Here is a 21,704-nt window from a genome sequence, read left to right on the forward strand (position 1 = left end):
GAAAAGCCTTAATTTGATACTAATCATCAGACACTTTAGTGGTAAACTGTTCCTTTAAATTTGTTCAATCCTGGCTTTTTCTAATCAAACTAATTGCCGTATCCCCGCCACATGTTCTTATCAATTCAGTTCGCAACAAATGCACATATACTCATACATGCACCGAGCACCTGCTTTAGACACCATCAATTTACTTATTAAAGGTTATACTGTAGCGTATAAGATAACCACGTCAGGCCTTTATGTATTATTGAAACATTCATTATACACTGGGATAATTACAATTTGGCCGTGAGGGATGAGCATCGCTGTTATTGTAGATAGGATGGAAGAAAGAGAATGGTGGATGTGTGGCGCCGCGAGGCCAATGCTAAAAAAAAGGGGGGGGGGTGGCGGTATAATAATGTTCAGCCTTATGATCTCTGTATCGACGTTCTTCTATACTCTCGTGCATTTTGTTCAAAGCAAACATTTGGACGCTTATTACAAATTATGAATGAGGATAAAAGCTAAGGAATCGTTTCTCCTTACATGATATTCAGAGGTATGAGATGGGCTTGTCGCGATTTGCCTGTTTGTGTGTGTGTGTGTGTGTGTGTGTATGTGTGTGTGTGTGCGGGTGTTAATCTGTCTGTCCATCTGTCGATTTTTTTCTCCTTATTGCGAAATATAATGATGATATATGATTTAGGGCCTACACTCTGTATGAAACAACGAAACTATCGATCCAAACATGCTACTGTTTTCCCTGGCACTAATTTACCATTAGCAAATTTTGCAATATAAATACAGAACAAAAGGTTTACACAAACGCACATAACGATACTACACAAAATTATAATTAATAATGTCTGTCTGGATGCAAGAGAATATGGACAATCTAATACCTCTTTTTACGCAGATGTAACCTCCATTCATCACAGTGAATGTAACTATTCGCCATCTAACATGGCGGAGAGAGGACTAAGCTGTCTAAAGCCCGCACATTCGAAGAGAGACAATTAGTTTGTTCTCGCGGGCGGATCATCCACCTAAATGGCTCACGGTATAATTCCTGTCCCGGAGCTACAGTCGTTGTTGGCAAATTGGAATTCTTTTGAAATAGAAATTGACGCAAAGCACACACTGTGTTGCAATTCGTTCGCACGCTATAGTTGATGCGTATTTCAACTTACGACTTCACGAAGAGAGTTCCAAAGATACGCACATGATGCTCAGATCTGTATATATACAAATTTTAGTATTACAGTATACTACGCGTATATGTAGGCAGGCCTACAAATATTATCTTAACGTGAATTATATGTGTTATATATAAATATACACAATACCCATGTACAATGCTATTTACATAAATAAATATTAAACGATAGAATTAATAGCCAATACATGGAAAAGTCATATAATTATAACATGTACATGTATTCTCGAGTTGTGTGTGTAGGGCCTATGTACAAGAGTATAAATAACAATATGATATAATCATATGCAAGAAGAGTTTGAATGCAGAAACTGATAAATGTCATTTTCAATGTTTTTCATGAAGGTCATAACAAGAAATATTTTCAGTATTTTCCGTAATTGTCTGTATATTAAAGATTCTCACATAAATTTTGATTATTGTCTTTGTTTTTCAGGAGCTTCAATCTAAAAAATCTCAAGTTAATTAATTCAAATGGTGTTAATATCGGTTTTTGCATTTAAACTCTTCATAACATACACATACACTTGAACACACACACATTACATGTATACATTTATTGTTATCATGGTATTTTTCCTCTGTTCAAACATTTCTTTGTCTATTTCTTTATTCCACAAAACTAAAGTTAGCGACGCATTCCTGACACGGAAATTTTGTCATTATTTTTCTAGAAAAAGTAAGATCAGAATTATTCTGTTGTCCGCAACCTATAACATAGAACGCCGACACGCACGGCTTTTGTGTTCCACAAAATAGGGCAAAATAAACAGTACACCGAGTAACAAGATTGAATTGACGTTATATACACTGTCGTAACACGAAACAGAACAAGGAAATAACAAAGATTAATACAGAAATAGAGCGAGAGCAAGATCGAAAGGATGAAGAATAAGAAGAAACCCAATATTGCACAAATCAAAAAGACAGAAGAAAACTTAACATGTGACTAGCTAAAGAAATATAATACAAACCATGGACGTTTATATCAGATATCATGCAATTTTAAAGAAGAATAGTGGATCTCGAATGGCAAACCGTCGGTTATAACTACACATTATATTCTGTATGACAGGTAAATGTAAACAAGAGGCCCAAATTTATGTACTTGCCTGTACAGGATATAGTAAACAGCTAAACCTTCACAGTATATGCTCCCTGTCTAAAGTATACGTTGTATGGCTGCATGAATTTTAAATTGCAGAAAGGGAACTCTTGTAAACGGCTTCTTTTCATACCATCATTTTTTTCATTTTCCTTAATCAGTGACGAAATTAGAATTTGACGTGAGATCGCATATCTCTGAGTTGATACACTTCAGAAAAAACGTGACTTCAACAAGCTTGAGCCTCGCGGCACGGGCTATTCAAGTTGACTCACCTGTGATAATGTCGCGTAAACCGTGCACGTCGGTCTTGCTAATGAAGGAAAATATTCCAAGTTTTGTTTCCAGAAGTATGTCTGCTTTAAAGTTTGGAGAGTCCCTGACCAAGAAATCATCAGACGGTGGTAATAAGTGGGGAATTCATCACGCTGTAAACTACCGATGATCGACGTCGGTTCATACAGACAGCGGAACGACGAGTGTCCTGCCCCGGACGACTCGGGCGTGGAATGAAGTGTGCGTCCGACCGTTCACTTTGCACAAGCCAATGTCGGCCGCAAAGTTTTACGTGCACTGCGCTTTGGTCCCCCTTCATCGATCTTTGTATGGGGGGCTAAAGTCGTTGATCTGTGACCCGCGGTTGCTAGGGCGTTGCTACGGAGCGGCTGTGGAGTCGTCAGACGGCTGATTATACCCGCCGAATAGAAGGTTTACGCCCACTTGGCCCCGTGTGTCTGTGCGAAGCACTGAAATTGAATCTTTCTCGAATCCATACGTTCACAAGTCGTCTACATATTAATCGGAAAGTTTAAAAATCTTGGTTTTTAATATCATGTACATACAAATGTATCTACACTACGAGTAGACGAATTCCAATTCGACAGTAAAGGGCGAAGTGCCCGCATGGTGAAGAGGGGATTAGGTGATTGTGCGCGCTCAAAGAAAAAGAGCTCGAGACTGCGTGATTGTCAGTGAGGGGGTGGGGTTATTGTCTCCTGCCCTAGGATATTTTGTTCGGTTTTGTTAAGTTTTGTTATTCATCAAAGGACTTGGAGGTTTTGTTTGACCCCCAGCTGATTACGTAGTCTTGTTCCATTCTGAGTTCATAACTACATAGCGCCATATGTCCCAACATGTAGGACCTTCCTCGCAACCCTGCAAAAAAAAAAAAAAAGAATGTAAGGGGACACGTAGACATTAAAGACACGAGTTCAAATTGAATCTGTGATAATAGTAGCTTCAAATAAGCTGAACACGGGAGGTTTCACGAAATTTAGACTAAATACGAAATTTACTGTTTATTAAAATTCCAAAGGTTCTCCTTGTATCTGACAGATATTGGTAAAGGCCATTTGCAAATGAAATGATCATTCAAATTCAAGTTTTGAGAATGATCATGTAAACATTGTTGCTTACATAATTCTGTCCGTGGATAGAAATGGGAATGTTGTCTGAAGAAGGTTACTGTTTACATTTTAGTCAATCTTACACAACGCGTTTAACGTTACCCCTCTAAAGTCTCGCCAAGAGCACACTTCTGCAGCTGTGTTTGGGAATCGCTCGTTATAGCAAAATCGGACCGTCATCAACAGGTTAGAATGAATAGCAATAAACTGAAAATTTCAAAAACATTTCTGGTAACATGATAAGCGGGCAGAAATGCTTGCTCTCCCATGTTAAATAATAATATTTGTAAATAAATGCTGTCAGTATACCCTGTATATTAAATACATCTCTTATTCGCCTGAACAAACCTTTCTTAAGTGTCCTTGAATTCAAAAAGAATAATCATTGCAACCTGTACATACAAGATAATTGTTTATATAAAATCATGATATCATTATAATCGAAACGAGTTGTCAAAGATCATTTTGCAAAGATGATGGTGTTCAAATTTGCTGGATTATAAAGTAAAGACAGATTTAATCATGATTCTACGATCACATTAATGGCAGATTTGTGAGGCAACGATAACATCATCACCTTTTCTAATTCCATCACTTTAATTCACTATTACCGATATCATAGCTTTGCGAAAACATGTAATACTTCAAAATTCCATATTTTTCTATCTTTTAAGTGCGTTCTCAATTTTACTAGAAAAAAGTCTATACTATACTTTTTCAGTTTGTTTGCATTCCCCTTTTTCTAATCAATGTGAATATGAACGCAAACTGGAGGTTCCCTTTAGAATCCGAAAAATGAACGAATGGCTTTAGAATGAAATGAAATGAATAAAAGGGAGTTTCCCTTCCCATTTGATTTTAGAGTTGTATTTCCTAGGAGAGACCCCATGGAGTCAGAAATGTTGACGGGTTTTCCGCAGCTGCTGTTCGCTCAGGTCAAGTGTCATGAATTGCAACCGATATGATTTCGATTGACGTGGAACAACACAATATGACTTTCTCTCCACTTTCGAGACGCGTGTATTTTGTTTAACCTGAAATAAATCAGGAAGGGGGGCTCTGTTTTTTTTTTCACATGAACGTTTCTTGTTGCTAAAAGATCGCGGATATGATGACCTGTCACGTGGACACTCTCGGTACAACAATACACCCCCCCCCCCCACACACACACACACACATCTTTGCCATTTCATGCAATGAATTTACCAATGGTTATGACAGATAACTATATAATATCTCAGGTTATGGACCTTCCATCGAGTTGCATTACTAGAGTGTGAATAAAGCATATGACCAACCTGCCCCCATCCCCCTATTACATTGCTACTTTTGGTTGTGTTTTTTTCTCTCTCTCTCTCTATTTCTCTGACAAACGTCTGCCATATTTACACCGAACCTTATATGCCTATCTTGTTATACTAAGACTGGTAGAATGACAGGGATGTCAGACATGTATTTTCAGCGCTTAGGTACAATAATCTTTGGGAGATATACACTCATAGAACACGTTTTGTCTCTTCCCCACTTAAGGAACAACATTGTAACTATTAGCACCAAAAAAATAATAAGACCCCCCCCCCCCCCCGAAAAAAAAAAACTTTAAACAACTGCCGCAATTCCATCATTCCAAAATTTATAGGTATTTCTATACTGAAGAAAATGCAACAATAATTTATGAAAAAACGATGATGGTTCTAGTTTATTACCACATTCTATATGTTTACGATAATTGTGTCATGACAGCAACGTTTATAGGTTTTACAGGTACTGTCGACATTGCGACATAAATGCTGTTCGTGCTACAACCCACGTCACTACTATTACCACGTTGTTGTTGTTGTTTTCACGATTAGGCCTATAAATAGCTTATAACAGTAACAGTTCTTTCAATATCACTTTAGGAGCCTAGCCCACATAGCAGAACAAACACAATCGTGTATAATCGTGCAAATGCAGCGATTGGATTCATACTTATGCTAACGGTCACACTGTAACAAATCTTTCAATGTTACTTATAAAGAGCGTAGCCTCCAGAACAAACGCAATCGTGATGGTGCAAATATAACGATTTTGATTCCCACCAATGTATACCACGACGTCTGTCTTGTCAGACAAAGCGGAGACAACAATAAACCTCAAATGGCTAATTCCGCTATTCAAGGAGAGAATAATGCAAAGCTCGTAATCTCATCTAATCCCGTCTCTTGCCGGTATTTTTGCGTACATTTTGTCTTTCAGCTCCTTTCTCATGTTACGTAACACGATGTAGTTTGCTTTTCCGCCCTTATTCGATGTAACGATTCCAGTCGTGCCAAATAGAAGAAAAAAAAAACAGAAATCAATGGCTTTTCAAGATTTTTGCAGGACAAGAATGTTGGACGAAGAGGGCGCCAAATCCTTATCTGTGAAAACGACTGAACTGAGGTTTAGGTTTAGTACATGCGATTAAGCTATAGAGAGCTAATGTATTTTCTACTTTCGAAACATTTTCTACTTGTGTTGGTCTTGTCTTTATCTTTTATGATTAAAACAAGCAGGGAAATTGTGAGGCATGACCTCATCATTTCACTGATTTTCAATTGACCATTCATATCTATCTCAAGATAATAATATTATGTGGAACTCAGTATGTAGAGTAAAGTTCATCTTGTGTATGGAAAAGTTTCAGCCTATGATTCGAGTGCTAGTTGTCTGTATCATGGTTCATGAAAGGAAAGAATATCTGCTGACTTTTGCGCAGTTATCTGTGAAATTAGATTTTTTTTAAGGGGGGGGGGGGGGGGGTAAAGGAAACGGAAACCCAAAGAGAAATGTGGATTGAGTGAAAGCAGCAACAATAGTAGAAGACATTAGTTAAATTTTTTTGAGAAAATCGGACAATCGATGCAACAGTTATGACTTTTTAAAGTTTTGGTGTTAGAGCAACTGGATAAGGAAATTACTTGAATTTATGACATAACATGTGAGGACAAATATAGAAAGAAAAAAAAATGAAGAAAATTCAGCATGCTTTCACTCTTCTTGCCTAATGAAAGATCACTTGACTAACCGCTTTCAGAAAGCAGGGGGAATAATTGCCACCCTTAACATACTGTCTGACAGTATCAAGTGGATGGAATGTGTAATTTTCATGAAAAATGGATTTTTGTCGAATTCTCTTTATGTTTTCTTTATATTGTTGTCCACACATGACGTCATGATCTCTTCTAGTCTCCTTATCCAGCCATTACAACACCAAAACTTTAAAAAGATTAATAACTTTTGTATCGACAGTGCGATTTTCCTCAAACTTTCAATGATGTGTTCTATACTAATGTTGCTGCTTTCACTCAATCCACGTTGCTCTTTGGGTTTTGGTTTCTTTTAAGTTACTGCGGATTGACGGATATGGTGGGAAACGTGATATAGCTGCAATAAACATGAATTATGTCATTCAATTTGTTTTTCACTGTTTTTGTTACAGAAATACGATAGTTTATGATTTACAAACTACATTTGTAATTCAATTAAACTGTATAATGAATTATCACTTTAATTTGTCAAATCTCTGTTCTTATACCGTGACAATTTATACTTATGCATACCTGAAATTTTTATTCATTCTGCACACACGCACGCACACACACACACACACACACACATATATATATATATATATATATATATATATATATATATACCATATTAAAGGTAATTTGATTGGTCATCAAACCAGTAGGTCAATATAAGGGGAAATTTTACGCATGACTAAACACATCAGTTTTAGTCCTCCAAGGCACAAAAGTAAAAATTGCAAAAAATTACATGTTGTCCTTCATTTGGAAATACTCTTCAAGATAACAATTATAACAAAAGACCAGCTAAACGTAATGAGAGACATCAATGAAATATTTAAAAAAATGTTCTCTTTATCTCTTTATAACTTTGAAAGTGGGAAACTAACGGGGGGAAATAGACATTTTCTGTTAACTCAAACTTCAAATTACATAGCGAGTAAGGGCACAAAGATGAGTGAAAAGAATATCTTTATTTCATTCTTTTAATTCAGTTATTTAAGAATTCAAGAGAAAATTAAAGAATAGATAATTAACAAATTTCCTAATTTGAGAAATCAATTCAACTCACATATTCTTCATTTTCCTCGATTATTTTAGCCTTTATTGATTGTTTAGGCTTCAAAGATATCATAGAGATCCTTGATTTATTTTTGCAACTTAATTTGCAGTTTTATGGTGTTAAATGTGGTATATGTTCTTATTGTTACATGGAAGAGAACTTTTTGCTGAGTATATTGTATATATATATATATATATATATATATATATATATATACATACATTGTATATATATATATATATATATATACAGTGATTATATAATTATATACATACATACACGTTTGTTTTTACATTCAGTAACTTTCATGAAGTAATACTGACGGCCGAGAGCTACAATAAAAGAACTGTCAGACAACAAAAGTGTCAAAATGAGTTTTATCCCCTCCTTTACACATACCCTGTACTAATACTGACGTTTCTTTTCGACAATACAGCCGCTATGAAATTTGGCAACGATCACTTCGCTTACACATCTTGTATTTCTAATCATCAAGATATACATGCATAATTATCATAATATGCTTATTATATCATATACACATAGATATGATATGCACAGGAATAAGATATGAGAGATTCTTCTTCACTGAAGCATGTGCGTGTGTGTGCGTGCGTGTGTGTGTGTGTGTGTGAGGAGAGAGAGAGATAGTAATTATCAAGGGTTGCACTCTATTACAGCCCTCTCCAGGTCTGGATGGAATTTCGCCTGATATTCTAGCTCCCCGTGTGTGGTGTATTATTATCATCTTCGACTTGGTGCAACGATCAAATCTCGCGCAGTTCTTCTGAACAGCAGCTACCTTCGATCCCCACAGCAGACAGCCGTGTGCCCCTTTCCCGCGAATCATGCGTGATCGATTGCACATTCGTCACGTTCGAACGTCGTCTTGTCCGTCTCCCAACATGTCGTAAGCGCAGACATCATCAGCTAATTTCCCTCAAGTCATCTGGCAGGCGCCGACGATACGGACGATGAGAGCCGAGGTATCTTGCGGGGGCCCCAGTATCTCCGTGAAATTGGTTGTTGCGGTTTGGAGCAATCTGGCGGGAAAACGAACTTATTCCGCGCTTCGGTAAAATTTGGTTCGTGCAGCGTTGCAGACGCCACTCCAAAAGCGCGTAAGAGAGAGCTGCGTGCCATTCGATACGCGTCGACGAGTACGGTCGGGTATCCGTGGCGAAATGATAACACGCGCTCACGGATAGACTAGTCCAGCATTGCCCGCATTCCTTTCGCAACTGAGACAACCTTGTCTTTCCAGTCCCTGTCAAGGAATAATCGTCCGTGCGGAGATTTCGTCGCCTCCGAAAGAGGGAGAGGGGGGAAGACAGAGTGAGATCGTACGTTACGCTGGACTCGTGCCGAAGCTGCAGTGAACCGCGATTCACAGCGTGCCGTTTGTTGAACGCGAGCCCAATTTTTTTCTGGCTGACCGTGAGCAGTGGGAGTACCATCTAGCCAAAAAATAAAAAAGATGACCTTGGAAAAGAAGATCCAGAGAGCAGGGGATGGTAAGACCAAGACATCATCTTTTGATCACAGCGCGCCAATTATATCTTTGGCAAACCGATTTTTTTTTTTCCTGCATGAATGCTGAGCATGAAACTCATCGTTGCACCGACATTTCATCCGGCAGAAAGTTCTGGAGAATGGTAACTCGCTCAGGCTGAACGTGCTGCATGTCGGTGAAGCAAGCGACACCGATGGCTGTGTGATTGGTATGCAAACGCGGGGCCCTTCCCGCCCATATAAGAGGAAGAAGAGGGGGTAACTACCACTGTGTCCATTGTCCTATTTGTTCTTGTCTCTCGTTCATTCATTAAGAGTCTAATTGCCTCCTTTATCTTCATTAAAAACCGTTTCCGCTGGAGATAATCACAAGTTGCATGCAACAATAGCCTTTACGAATCTTGTCGACAGTTTCACTCCGCCTGCATGTGTATTAGTGGATGTCATAAGTGTTTTAGATGCATCATCATTAATCATATGGCGATATTGCACTGATGACATAGTCTTTATCGTGCAGCATATATCTATGCGACGAATAAAACTTTAAGACTGTGAGAGTTTTCATGATAACTAGTTTTCAAACTAAGATGCCTGAACATTCAGTAATCGAACCCGTTAATAGCTTTGTATACAATACTGTGTCTTAAATAGTGCAGAAGCCGCCATCGTCGTGTGCGCTAAGTGATCTGTGGAAGATGGTAAAAAATTTCAAACAATTGAATCTGCATGTTCATAACCAAACTATAAGCAGCATACTAACAATGTTAACATTGTCAATTATTCAGGAATAATTAAACATAAAATTATTGTGCAATGATCATAGACATTTTGGCAATCGTCCTGTATTTTTTGTATGTTTTGTGTTGTTTTTATACAGTGTTTGTTTGTGTGTGTGTGTGTGTTATCCTGACGAATATTTTTTTTAATACTTTGGTCATCAGTCATCTCAATGTATTCTTATAATGTATTTTGACATATTTAAAGCCATGATATTAAAATGGATTGTGAAAGATATCTTCATTTCCAAGCCCCAGGCTTCCGCATGATAGCCTATCCGCTTTTAACTCACATGCACTTCTCTGTGAATTAGCATTTTGAATAAATCATTTTCTGAAATGATTCATATTGAATTGAAATTGAAATCTAACACAGGCAAAGAGGTATATGTAAGAACCTTATCTTAGAACCAAATAGACCAGGAATAACAATGTAATTTTTTATATAATTGTCTATGGATATTGTTATCATTTTAGTCTGTCTTAGTTTTATATGCATTTAAAACGACATGCGTATCAATTGTCACTGCCATTACATCGTGCCATCATAAGTTATCACAATTATCGTCATAAAGATCATGATGATGACATTTTCGAAGTGTAGAGGTGGGTAGTATTTGTCATCATCGTTATTTTTGTTACTGTCATCATTCTCATAATTATTATTATTGCCCCTATATAATCAACGTTTTCGTTAAGATTATCATCATTATTATCATGACTACTGTTAGCATTATTGTCATTGCTTTTATAGTTATCGTTATTACATGTATCACTAGTATTAATAGATTTAGTAGTAATAGTTGAAGATGCAATAATGATAATGATATAAAAATTATAAAGTCTTATTTACCCAGGGTAGCCTCATCAGTGTTGTCACTGCTCTACAAGAGGTCTCTGCTATGATTATTACCCCAACATTGCCAGGTACCCACTTATACACCTGGGTCGAGAGGGACATAGCGGGTAAAAGCATCTTGTCCAAGGACGTAAGCACTGGGCGGGACTCGAACTCGGGTAGTGCGATCGGGAGTCGGGAGTCTTATCCACTTTGCCGCATGCAGCGCCCCCACTTTCATTTTACAGCGTCCCGCTCCCATTATTATTATTATTATTATTATTATTATTATTATTATTATTATCATTATTATTGTTATCATTATTATCATCATTATCATCATTGTCATTATTATTATTATCATTATTATTATCACAGCGCCCCATTATTGTTCTTATAATTATTATTATCATTATCAGATTATCAGACAAAACAAAACAAAAACAGAACAGAAACAATACAAAAAAAAATAGAAAAGTGAAATACACGATAATTGTCAAAAATTTTAAGAATTACAAGCTATATAACGTACATTATAAAGCTTATGTAAGGCAATCACATTTTGGCAGCACATATATATCCAATCAATCTTACGACAGCAGGAAATTCCAAGGTCTTAATTTTCATTATCACTTGAAAACGAGTGAACAAAAGGCATGGCCTACCCGTAAGGAAAAACAACCTAGGTCATACCTCAGATCAAAACTTGGGGGAGGGGGGGGGGGGGGGGGGTTCTGTTGTTGTCAAGCCCGTTGGTTATTACACCAGCTGAAACCAATAATAATTATGTGAAATTCGAGAATGGTATAGTTTGGAAACCAAACTTCAGGGCTACAGATCATGTGACAAGACTCTCAATTTTTATTCGTCACCGGGAGTTGTACCTTCCCAATGCTTTCTTTTTTATATTGTTGTTTTTTATGCTATATATTTTGCTTCTGATCGTTTATTCTCTATTTCGGCTTTTTTTTTTTGTTTTTTGTTTTGTTGTTGTTGTTGTTGCCGGGATGGTGATAGTGAGGGATTTTTTTTCCATTTAAGTCCTTTTTTTTTTAATGTTGTTCTTGCTCGTGTTGCTGGCCTTGTTGCTCTTTGTCCCGGTTTTTTTTTTTGTGTGTTGTTTGTTTTGTTTTGTTTTGTTTTTTTGTGGATAAAATGAAAGCATTATGTTTTGAATATAATCTGGCAACTGCAACACCCCGCTTACTATATACTATTATTCACTTTCAATAAAAGTTTGAACGACATTATAACGTAATGTAGGGATACAGTTTATATTTTGCTTTATCTAATAAAAAATGAGTACTATTTGTGTCTAGATTAAGGGGAGCATTGTGAGGTTGCTCACCATATCACCCATTTGCTTTTTTTCCATTGTGCCTAACATCACAGTTAAGCAAAATGTGTGTATCTCTAAAATTTCTAAACATTCAAGGTCAGATGTAATATATTTCTTACAGATTGTTAACAGTATATGATTTATTAGCTGTAGACTTTGTATATGTGTTTGGCCTACCTTTTTGTTGGATGGAAATAACGCACAAATGAATCAAATTGAATGTACAGATTTAACGGAACTAATACATATCTGTTTATGAGCTTTCGTTTTTCTTTTTAAGGTTAAATTCACAACTGAGTATAGAGTGTCTTTCATATCTTATATGGAATACTTGCAATTAACAACAAATATTTATTGAAATTCCAAAAAAGGTTTGTTGTTACAGTAAAAGCTCAGTTTTTATCGTTATTTCGTAGTGTTAACCATGTACAATCACAAGGTGATCCCACACTTTCTTTTACTAGAAGTGAAATTCCATCCTGATACTGAGTTGCTCTATATGAAAACTAGAAAGTCAGAGAAGTAAAGCCGTGAAAATTTTTGTGGAAATTGGACACATTCAATAAAAAGAGTTATAAAATAATAGAAGTTAAGAAAAGGTAATCAAATTTGCAACTCCGTGTGACCTCCGCATGCTTGAGTAGCTCTCTAGGTTTCACTAATTTAAATTTTTCACAAATATTTGGGCACAGGCCCTCGACAGAACGTTTATGCACTGAGGAGGACACGCAAAAACGTGTTACCATCATTATATCATATTAAGGACATACAGTATACTTAAGAAAAATAATTTTTGTCAAAAGAGAAGTGCATGATTCATGAAATGCAAGCTTGCCAATTGAAAGAAGGATGATTCTACCTGGTGCTTGTGAAGATTTGTGCTGATTCGCACTGATCATAAAAGAATCATTACAAGTAACTATTTTCGTTCATCCTGGCAGCTTCTCAATCTTCTCGTCTTCAGTAGCAGCATCGCTCCCCTCTCTCTCTCTCTCTCTCTCTCTCTCTCTCTCTCTCTTTCTCTCTCTCTCTCTCTCTTGCTTTCTCTCTTTCTATAATGATATAATTACATACATAATACTTTTAAATATGGTTGCCTGCACACATGCCTGTGTGTGTACGTGGTAGTGTGTATGTTTGTTTGTGTATGTAAATTTGAGGTAAAAACAACATAGAAAGTGCACAAAAGCATGATATTTTCTCTTTTTTTTTCACTTTTTCACAGGCAGGACATTTCCCAAGTCTGGCCAGACATGCGTAGTTCACTATATCGGTGAGTGTGCACAGCGTACTCGTACCCTTCTCTCGTTTCTGATTCGTGAGTGTCAATCGCATCGAATCGAATCCACCATACTCAAAGGAAAGATAATTGTATGCAACTGAAATGACTTTTGGAAAGCAAAGTGGTCGACTTCCACAATAGAATTGAGACATGTTTGTACTGCATCCATCCGAGTGGTAAAATGTGAATATATCTTATACAGTATGTATTAACATATTATTGTGTTATATAACATTTTGATATCTATCATATCATATCATATTATATAATATCATATTATTTTACCTTATGTTACTTTATATTATATTATATTATATTGTATTATATCATATTATATTATATCATATTGTATTATATCATACAATATTATATCATATGTGTGTGTGCATGCAAGCATACATAATAGGTAGATACGGTGTATATGGTAGTTGGTTGATGATGACACACGATCCACGATATTATATTATATTATATTATATTATATCATATTATATCATATCATACTATATCATATATCATATTATATTATATTATACTATATCATATTATGTTATATTATATTACATCATATTATATTATATTATATCAAATTTTATTTTATTGTATCATACAATGTTACATTATATGTCTGTGTGCATGCAAGCGTACATAATAGGTAGATACGGTGTATATGGTAATTGGTTGATGATGACACACGATCCAGGACCGTGTTATTCTAACCTCAATCCCTGGTCCTACCGTGCAGGCACGCTGACGGACGGTCGGGAGTTCGACAACTCGAGGAGAAACATCCACTCGCCCTTCGAGTTCAAGATCGGTCATGGGGAGGTCATCAAGGGGTGGGATGTGGGCGTGGCTCAGGTAGGTTGGTCGGATGGGCTCTCCAAACGGTTCGACCCTTAAAGGACAAGTCCACCTTCACGTACATGTGGATTGAGTGAATACAGCAATATTAGTAGGGCACATTAGTGAAAGTTTGGTTGAAGTTAGTTGGTTTTTGTAAGTAAAATTGAGCACACACTTAAAAGATATAAATGAATATGGAATTTTGAAGTATCACACGTTTTTCGTAAAGCTGTGATATCTGGAAGAGTCACGTGATGAAAATTAGAAAAAGGCGATGATGACGTCACGTTTCCGAACGAACCTTGTAAGTAGTTTGCACATGGAATCATGATTAAATCTGTCTTTAAAGGAAAAGTTCACCTTTATAGACATGTGGGTTGCACGGTGAATGCAGCGATATTATAGTAGCAAACATTAGTGAAAGTTTGGAGAAAATAGGACAATCTGTTCAAAAGTTATACATTTTTAAAGTATCTGTGCAGTCACTGCTGGATAAGACGACTACAGCAGCGCATGATGTCACATGCGTAGAGCGATATAAGGAATATATAAAGAGACTTTCACAAAATTTCATAGTTTGAAAAAAAAAATACACATTTCACTTGTTACTAACGTATGTTAAGGGCAATATAATTCCCCCTGCCTTCTGAAAGAGGCAAGTCCAGTGTTCATTTATTATGCGAGAAAAGTGAAGATGATGATGTTGAATTTTCTTTATATCGTTCTACACATGTGACATCATATACTGTAGTTGTGTTCTCATCCAGCAGTGACTGAGCAAAAACTTAATCAAATTCATAACTTTTGAATGGATTGTCCAATTTTCCTCAAACTTTCACTGATGAGTTCTACTAAATATTGCTACATTCACTCACATGTATATGAAGGTGGACTTGTCCTTCAACCATTTCAGGACCCACGCTCATAACTATGTCTTTTTCTGAGAACATAGATAATGCCACTATGCATACATGCTTTCAATTCGTTTGAAACCTCTAATTTTCATTTCACAATCAACTAACGTAAATCAACACCGTTTGTAATTTGTTAAGCATTGTTCTGTGGAAGAGAAATTGAAATGAATTGACTTGAAATCACATTAACCAAACCGAAAAAAGAGAGAAAAAAACAGATGACGTAGTCTCATTGTATAAGCCTGTAATTCAGGTATCAAAAGCTTTCCTCTAAGCATAACAGTTCAGTCAGTCATACATACTGCCTAAACTCAGAACACATAAAAGTCGAAATTTACTTTTATGTGTATAATTTAACTTTCATTAATAAACAAGTACATTAATCATTCATCAAATATACTGATTAAAGGTATATTTTGAACAAGGACTACATTTAAAGATAGATAAATTTAATGATGAGTACAAGAGTTAATGTAAATTATAGCTGTGACAGACAGCCACAACACAACCAAAATAACACAAACATCTACCATCTACCAAACAGACAATTAAGATGAGGAAGACAATCATGTATCGAAAGCTTCATCAAAGTAAACTGACATCCTGCGACATGTCTTGTAATCGTATCTATTCGTATATGTAATGATCAGTTTCAGTTCTACTGTTGAATCAACGCCATCATCCTAACAGCATAATTCTTACTATTGTGGACTCCCTTTATAGCGAAGTCCTCGGGACCGGCAGTTTTCTTTCGTTTTGTCGAAATTTCGTTATAACCGAACAAATAAACAAATCCCAAAGAGCTGATAATGTTGCGGTCTAAATTGTTTACTCAGTTACTTTGTTATAACCGGAATTTCGTTATGACCGTTTTCGCTATAACGGGAGCGCACTGTATAATAATCATTATCATCCCCATTTTCATAGATGAGTCTCGGAGAGAGATCCATCCTCACCTGTTCACCTGATTTCGGCTATGGAAGTCACGGTTACCCAGGATGATATCCTTTGCAAATGACCTTTCAACCCGATGACATCACATTCTTGTTCAGTGGGTTCGTAAGAAACACGGGTGGGTGAGCGTGCGTACTCGCGCACATTAATTTTTAGTAGTTTCAGTAGCTTTAGTAGTTTCAGTAGCAGTAGTAGTAGTAGTAGTATAGTAGTAGTGGTAGTAGTAGTAGTAGTAGTAGTAGTAGTAGTAGTAGTAGTAGTAGTAGCAGTAGTAGTGGTAGTAGTAGTCGTCGTAGTGGTAGTAGTAGTAGTTCGTAGTAGAAGAAGAAGAAGACGTAGTAGAGGTAGAAGTGTCATTATCATCACCATTGTTATCACTATCATTAGAACTTACATCAATATTGTTATCGAGAGGTTATAGAAATATATAATTATTGTTGTAGGAGTATTGTTATTATCACCATAACTTCAATTCAACCGATGGTGCATGCTATTACGTTAGAGCGTATCATTTTCACGTCAATATTTCTCCCTTGCAAATTTAGAGACATTTACACTTTTGGGGGTCATGGCAGATTTCCAGAGCGAATATAATGACGTAAAGTTACTGATATATTTCTGGGCCTTCCTTGACGTAAAGATACCATCCCGCCAAATGCAACACTCATCTTCGACATCGAACTCATCGCCATAAGGGACTAAATGACGTCGGGTGACGATGTCGATCTCACCGAGGCTCGGGAATGATGTCGTATCCATCGACCACCAAGAATATACCTTGATAAGATTATGATATTCAGTTTGTCTACTGCCAGACATATTATAATTTGTTATTACCTATAAATACTTACAACATTTTGTTAAGTTATATTTCTAAATCACACGAAAATATAATGAAGTATTAAATTATTAGAAGAAAGAGATATGGGTTGTTGGAGTCGGGTTTTTTGTTGTTGTTTTTTCGTTTGGTAATATCAATGCTCGGGCAGTGTCTTTATTTTATTTATTTTTTTTTTTTTTGATGGACGAAGGCAAACAATATCAGCTCCATCTGCAAATCAAATGATACGACCCAAAGGTTAATTCTTCCTACCCGTTCGACAGTGTTTTCCCCCATCGAGCATTAAGATTTTTTTTTTCATTGTGTCGTTAACATCAAATTTTATACGCCCAGCTGTCATTATTTGTCGTCAGTTTTAAGTTGGAACAACTTTCAGGTGTATTTTACTATCTGTATTGTTTTGTTGTTGTTGTTGTTGTTGTTGTTTTGTTTGATTTATCATTTACGTTTGACATATCATTGTCATGTATTCTGAAATGTTTTGATTCGGTGCGTCAAGAAGTGGTGTTCGTTACGGTAAATTGTATGTAACTTTTGTCGATTCGACCATTCAAGTTTGTTTAGCTCTCATGGAGATTGACTCGTCGTTCTAGATTGATACTAACGTCAATCGATATAAGGTGTCAGTCGATATGAAGTGTCTGGTAAATATAATGATGGGAACAAGCTGGGGACCCACCACAGCTTATATTGAATTCGTTCTGTACGTCATCACCGTTTAAACGGATGGGGACAAGATGGTATAGTGGTTAAGACTTTTGATTTTCAAACGGACACTCGGAGTTCGAGTCCTGACAATTAAGTGCGTGCGTCATTGGATGTGTTATGCCTATAAGATGTCCATTTTGACCCAGGTGTATAAATGGGTAGGCCTACCTGGCAATGCTGGGATAATTAACCCGTTGTCTACGGGAACCAGGTGCCTCCTGTTTCGAAGCAATGAAAATTCGAGTAATCTCGGGAGCAACGGGTTAATAATAATTACAGGGCCCTCTGGAAGAGTAGTACTAACGCTGAATAGGCTACCCTGGGTAGATAAGACCATAACGTCTGTTGAGAATAAGAAGGACGCTAAGTGGTCATGAACACTATGGGTTTAGTGGCAACTGAACGCCCTTATCATTCTCAGCTGACGATAATTATCATGATATCGTTATATGAACGACAGAGAGACCTCTCTATTTTGTAGGAAAGTCGCAAAGTGTTGTCTCTTAAGCCCTCTTAGGAAACAACATTTGGCATTCATTACACCTTAGTCTCCATGGTGGTGTGGGAGTTAATGGCGTGGACGAGGGATATATCTCTTGACAAATCTTAGCCACACAATTTTCTTTTTGTTGCCATCGCGCATTGTCACATGAGTATTGAATATTCACGAGTTAGCCGGAATTGCATATTCATAACCCTTCAGGGTGAAGAAGTCAGAGCGAGATTTATTATACATGTACTTTGGTCTCTTCTTTTTTTCTGAGAGGGATAATCATCTTGTAATGGATTCAAATTATTGCTGTCATTTCCTATGTCTGATTTGTCTGTACAAGTGTCCGGCTCAGGTGGGTTTGTGGGAATTTCATCTCATGTAGCCTGGCATATCATGAATTTCTTTTGTAGAAATTTGTTGCCTTTTTGGCTATGTTATCAACGTAAACACCACCCTAGACATTGTATTTGTATGCATTCTGTTCCCATGGATATAATAGCGATATCGAAGATCACGATGAAACTTTGAACAATGACAACGATAGTGACTTTCATTATCCCAACCTGTGCATGACGTCATCCGCAGGAGCTATCGAAGCGCTTGTTGATTTCGAGTTCAAATTGCAGCAGAATCAACTCAATCCCTATTCCGTCGTCGATGTTCGTAGAAAGATGTGACTGCTACGCACTGCGCGCGCGCCGCGGCGACCGAAAGATGGATTCGATCTGCTATCTTGCCCTCAATGTTGGTTCTCACTGCGCCACGCGCGGTGTTTGTTTATAAAAGTCGATGTCAAATGCGCGCATTGATTTGGATCAGTTTGTTTGTTTGTTTGTTTGTTTGTTTGTTTGTTTGTGTGTTTGTGTTTTTTTAATGCCATCTTTAGAGTTTTGACTCATAATACATTACATGTAGTAAAATCATGACGTTTACCACCAATTAGGCTGTGGCACGTTTCTTTCAATACCTCTATAACTGTGGAACTTTCTGGAACATTCTTCATAAAGTCAGAGCAGAGCGAGTGAACCATGACTCGTAACTGTGGTACGAAGTATCATTGATTGCTCTGCGAGAAATGTTACGACTCAAGAAAAATCTTGAAAAATGTCCACTGCCCAAACAGTACCACAAGCTTCTAATAAGAGATAGTAACCACAAACATGGTATTAGCAGTAGAAACTTCAGGAACCTTTCTTCATAAAATGTGAGCTGTGTCAAGAAAAACAAAAACGTAATATATGTTTAATCTAAGTTTGGTATCAAAGACTGTCCTGCGAGAAATGTTAAGAGTAAAAGAGTTCATTGTCCAGAATAGAACTACAACTTCGAATATAAGATAGAGGGCCAATAATTACAACATTTCCTTATCATTATTTTCATCGTTAGTGAAACTCCGTACCATGGGGGAAAAAATAATGAATAAATCAATGACATATATCCTCATTAATATTCATGAGAAATGAGTGTGCAGGATATCTCTTCAGTAGTGCTTCAGAAGGTCGTAGTGATGACGTTGTACCAGCTTGTTCTAGTTGTTCCCGAGTTTGTGAATATTAAGGAGTGACAGCAAAGTTACGATTTTGTCTATTCAGTCATTTCATGAAATTTATGCTCTTGACATCTTTGGTTCGAAATGTAATGTCGCCCTCTTTTGATCTGCATACGACAGGTTATGACGCTGCAAAAAGCGTTTTTGTTTGTTAGTTCTTTTCTGTCAGGAAAAATATGAACTCGAATCGTTAATTATGGAGTAATGTCTTCATTTGTTGTGGATTTGTTCGAATAAAGTGTGTCATTCTACGTGTTACGACTATGCCCGAAACATGATTGATTTTTGGAGTGAATTCGAACCCAGGCGTACCTAGCCTTTTGCAAAGGTATCTTGTATATGTTCAGCACACGCACACAGAGAGCAATGGACTCGCACACACAGCGCGCGACCGGCGAGCTGCAAGAGTAGCTCGCTCCGATCCGATCACTGTGTGCGTGCGAGTCCACTGCTCGCTGTATGCGAGTCCATTGCGAGCTGCCTTTGCGGAAGGCTAAGCCGAATGCCCACTGTGCGACCTGAGCCTGCGAGCTGGTGCGAGCTGTGGCGCCAAGTGTCGCATGGCCTATTTCGTTACGAAATAACGAAATGTTGTCATTTCGTTACGAAACGAAATGATCATTTCGTTAACGTAATGACTGATTTCGTAACGAAATAGTCCTTGCGACACTTGGCGCCCCATACAGCTCGCACCAGCTCGCAGGCTCAGGTCGCACAGTGGGCATTCGGCTTAATGGCGTACGCCTAAGGATGAAGGAAAAACATAGTTTTCTGTGTTTCTGTGTAATTATTGTCTCTACGTTCGCAATCAGGTACTGTATTGGTGATATAGTTTCTGTAATTCTCCCAAAGGAAACAATGGCATGCTAACAACTTCTTTCTTTTTATGTGATATCCACTCTTAAGTCGACATCGTTAGTTGTGCAACGTCTTATTCATTTTAATCACAGGAGAACATCTAAATATAATTTCGTTTAGATAACGCGAATACTTATTATGTATAAAGAATATATATCACAAATACGGTGTATACACATTTTGGATATCATATATATATATATATATATATATATATATATATGTATATATATATATATATATATATATATATATATATGTATATATATATATATATATATATATATATATATATTGTGAATGTATATGTATGTATGATCAGTGTAGGCTTATAATGTCATAGAAAGGTATTTCTCTCCTTGTCAGACTTAAGATTTCATTTGATCTTTTTTTTAGGGGGGGGGAGGCAAACAACATATATGAGAGAGGTAGATAAATCAGTGGTGATAGCCGTTTTAAAAGACCTTAAAGGACAAGTCCACCTTCATATACATGTGGATTGAGTGAAGGCAATAACATTAGTAGAACACATCGGTGAAAGTTTGGGGGAAATCGGACAATCCATTCAAAAGTTATTATTTTTTAAAGTATCTGCGCAGTCACTGCTGGATGAGAAGACTACTACAGTGAATCATGTCACATGCGTACAACGATATAACGAAAATAAAAAGAGAATTTCACAAAACTTTAAGTTTTTAATAAAGTGCACATTTCTTCGACTTGTAACTGACGTATGTAATATCATTCACCCTGCCTTCTGAAAGAGAGAAGTCGAGTATTCTTTTGTTTTGCGAGAAAAGTGAAAATATGTTGAATTTTCTTTATTCTTTCTTTATATCGTTGTACACATGTGACATCACAAGCTATAGTAGTCTTCTCATCCAGCCGTGACTGAGCAGAAACTTCAAAAATTCATAACTTTTGAACGAATTGTTCGATTTTCCTCAAACTCTCACAGGTGTGTTC

At 36.9% G+C, this 21,704-nt stretch overlaps 1 protein-coding gene across 1 annotated transcript; it reads left to right on the top strand.

Annotated features, from left to right (window-relative positions):
• Nucleotides 1-9,192: 9,192 nt before the first annotated feature.
• On the top strand, nt 9,193-20,123 carry LOC139727580 (peptidyl-prolyl cis-trans isomerase FKBP1A-like). The gene is made up of 5 exons (XM_071638565.1): nt 9,193-9,342; nt 13,519-13,566; nt 14,321-14,436; nt 16,263-16,336; nt 16,934-20,123. Exons 1-5 carry the CDS (start codon nt 9,306-9,308, stop codon nt 16,989-16,991), a joined length of 333 nt encoding a protein of 110 aa, XP_071494666.1. The 5' UTR covers nt 9,193-9,305; the 3' UTR covers nt 16,992-20,123.
• The last annotated feature ends 1,581 nt before the right edge of the window (nt 20,124-21,704 follow it).

The sequence above is a fragment of the Diadema antillarum genome, unplaced genomic scaffold, assembly GCF_040938485.1.
Source record: "Diadema antillarum isolate AM-2024a unplaced genomic scaffold, OU_Dant_1.0 scf00000018, whole genome shotgun sequence".
Taxonomy (NCBI): Eukaryota; Metazoa; Echinodermata; class Echinoidea; order Diadematoida; family Diadematidae; genus Diadema; species Diadema antillarum.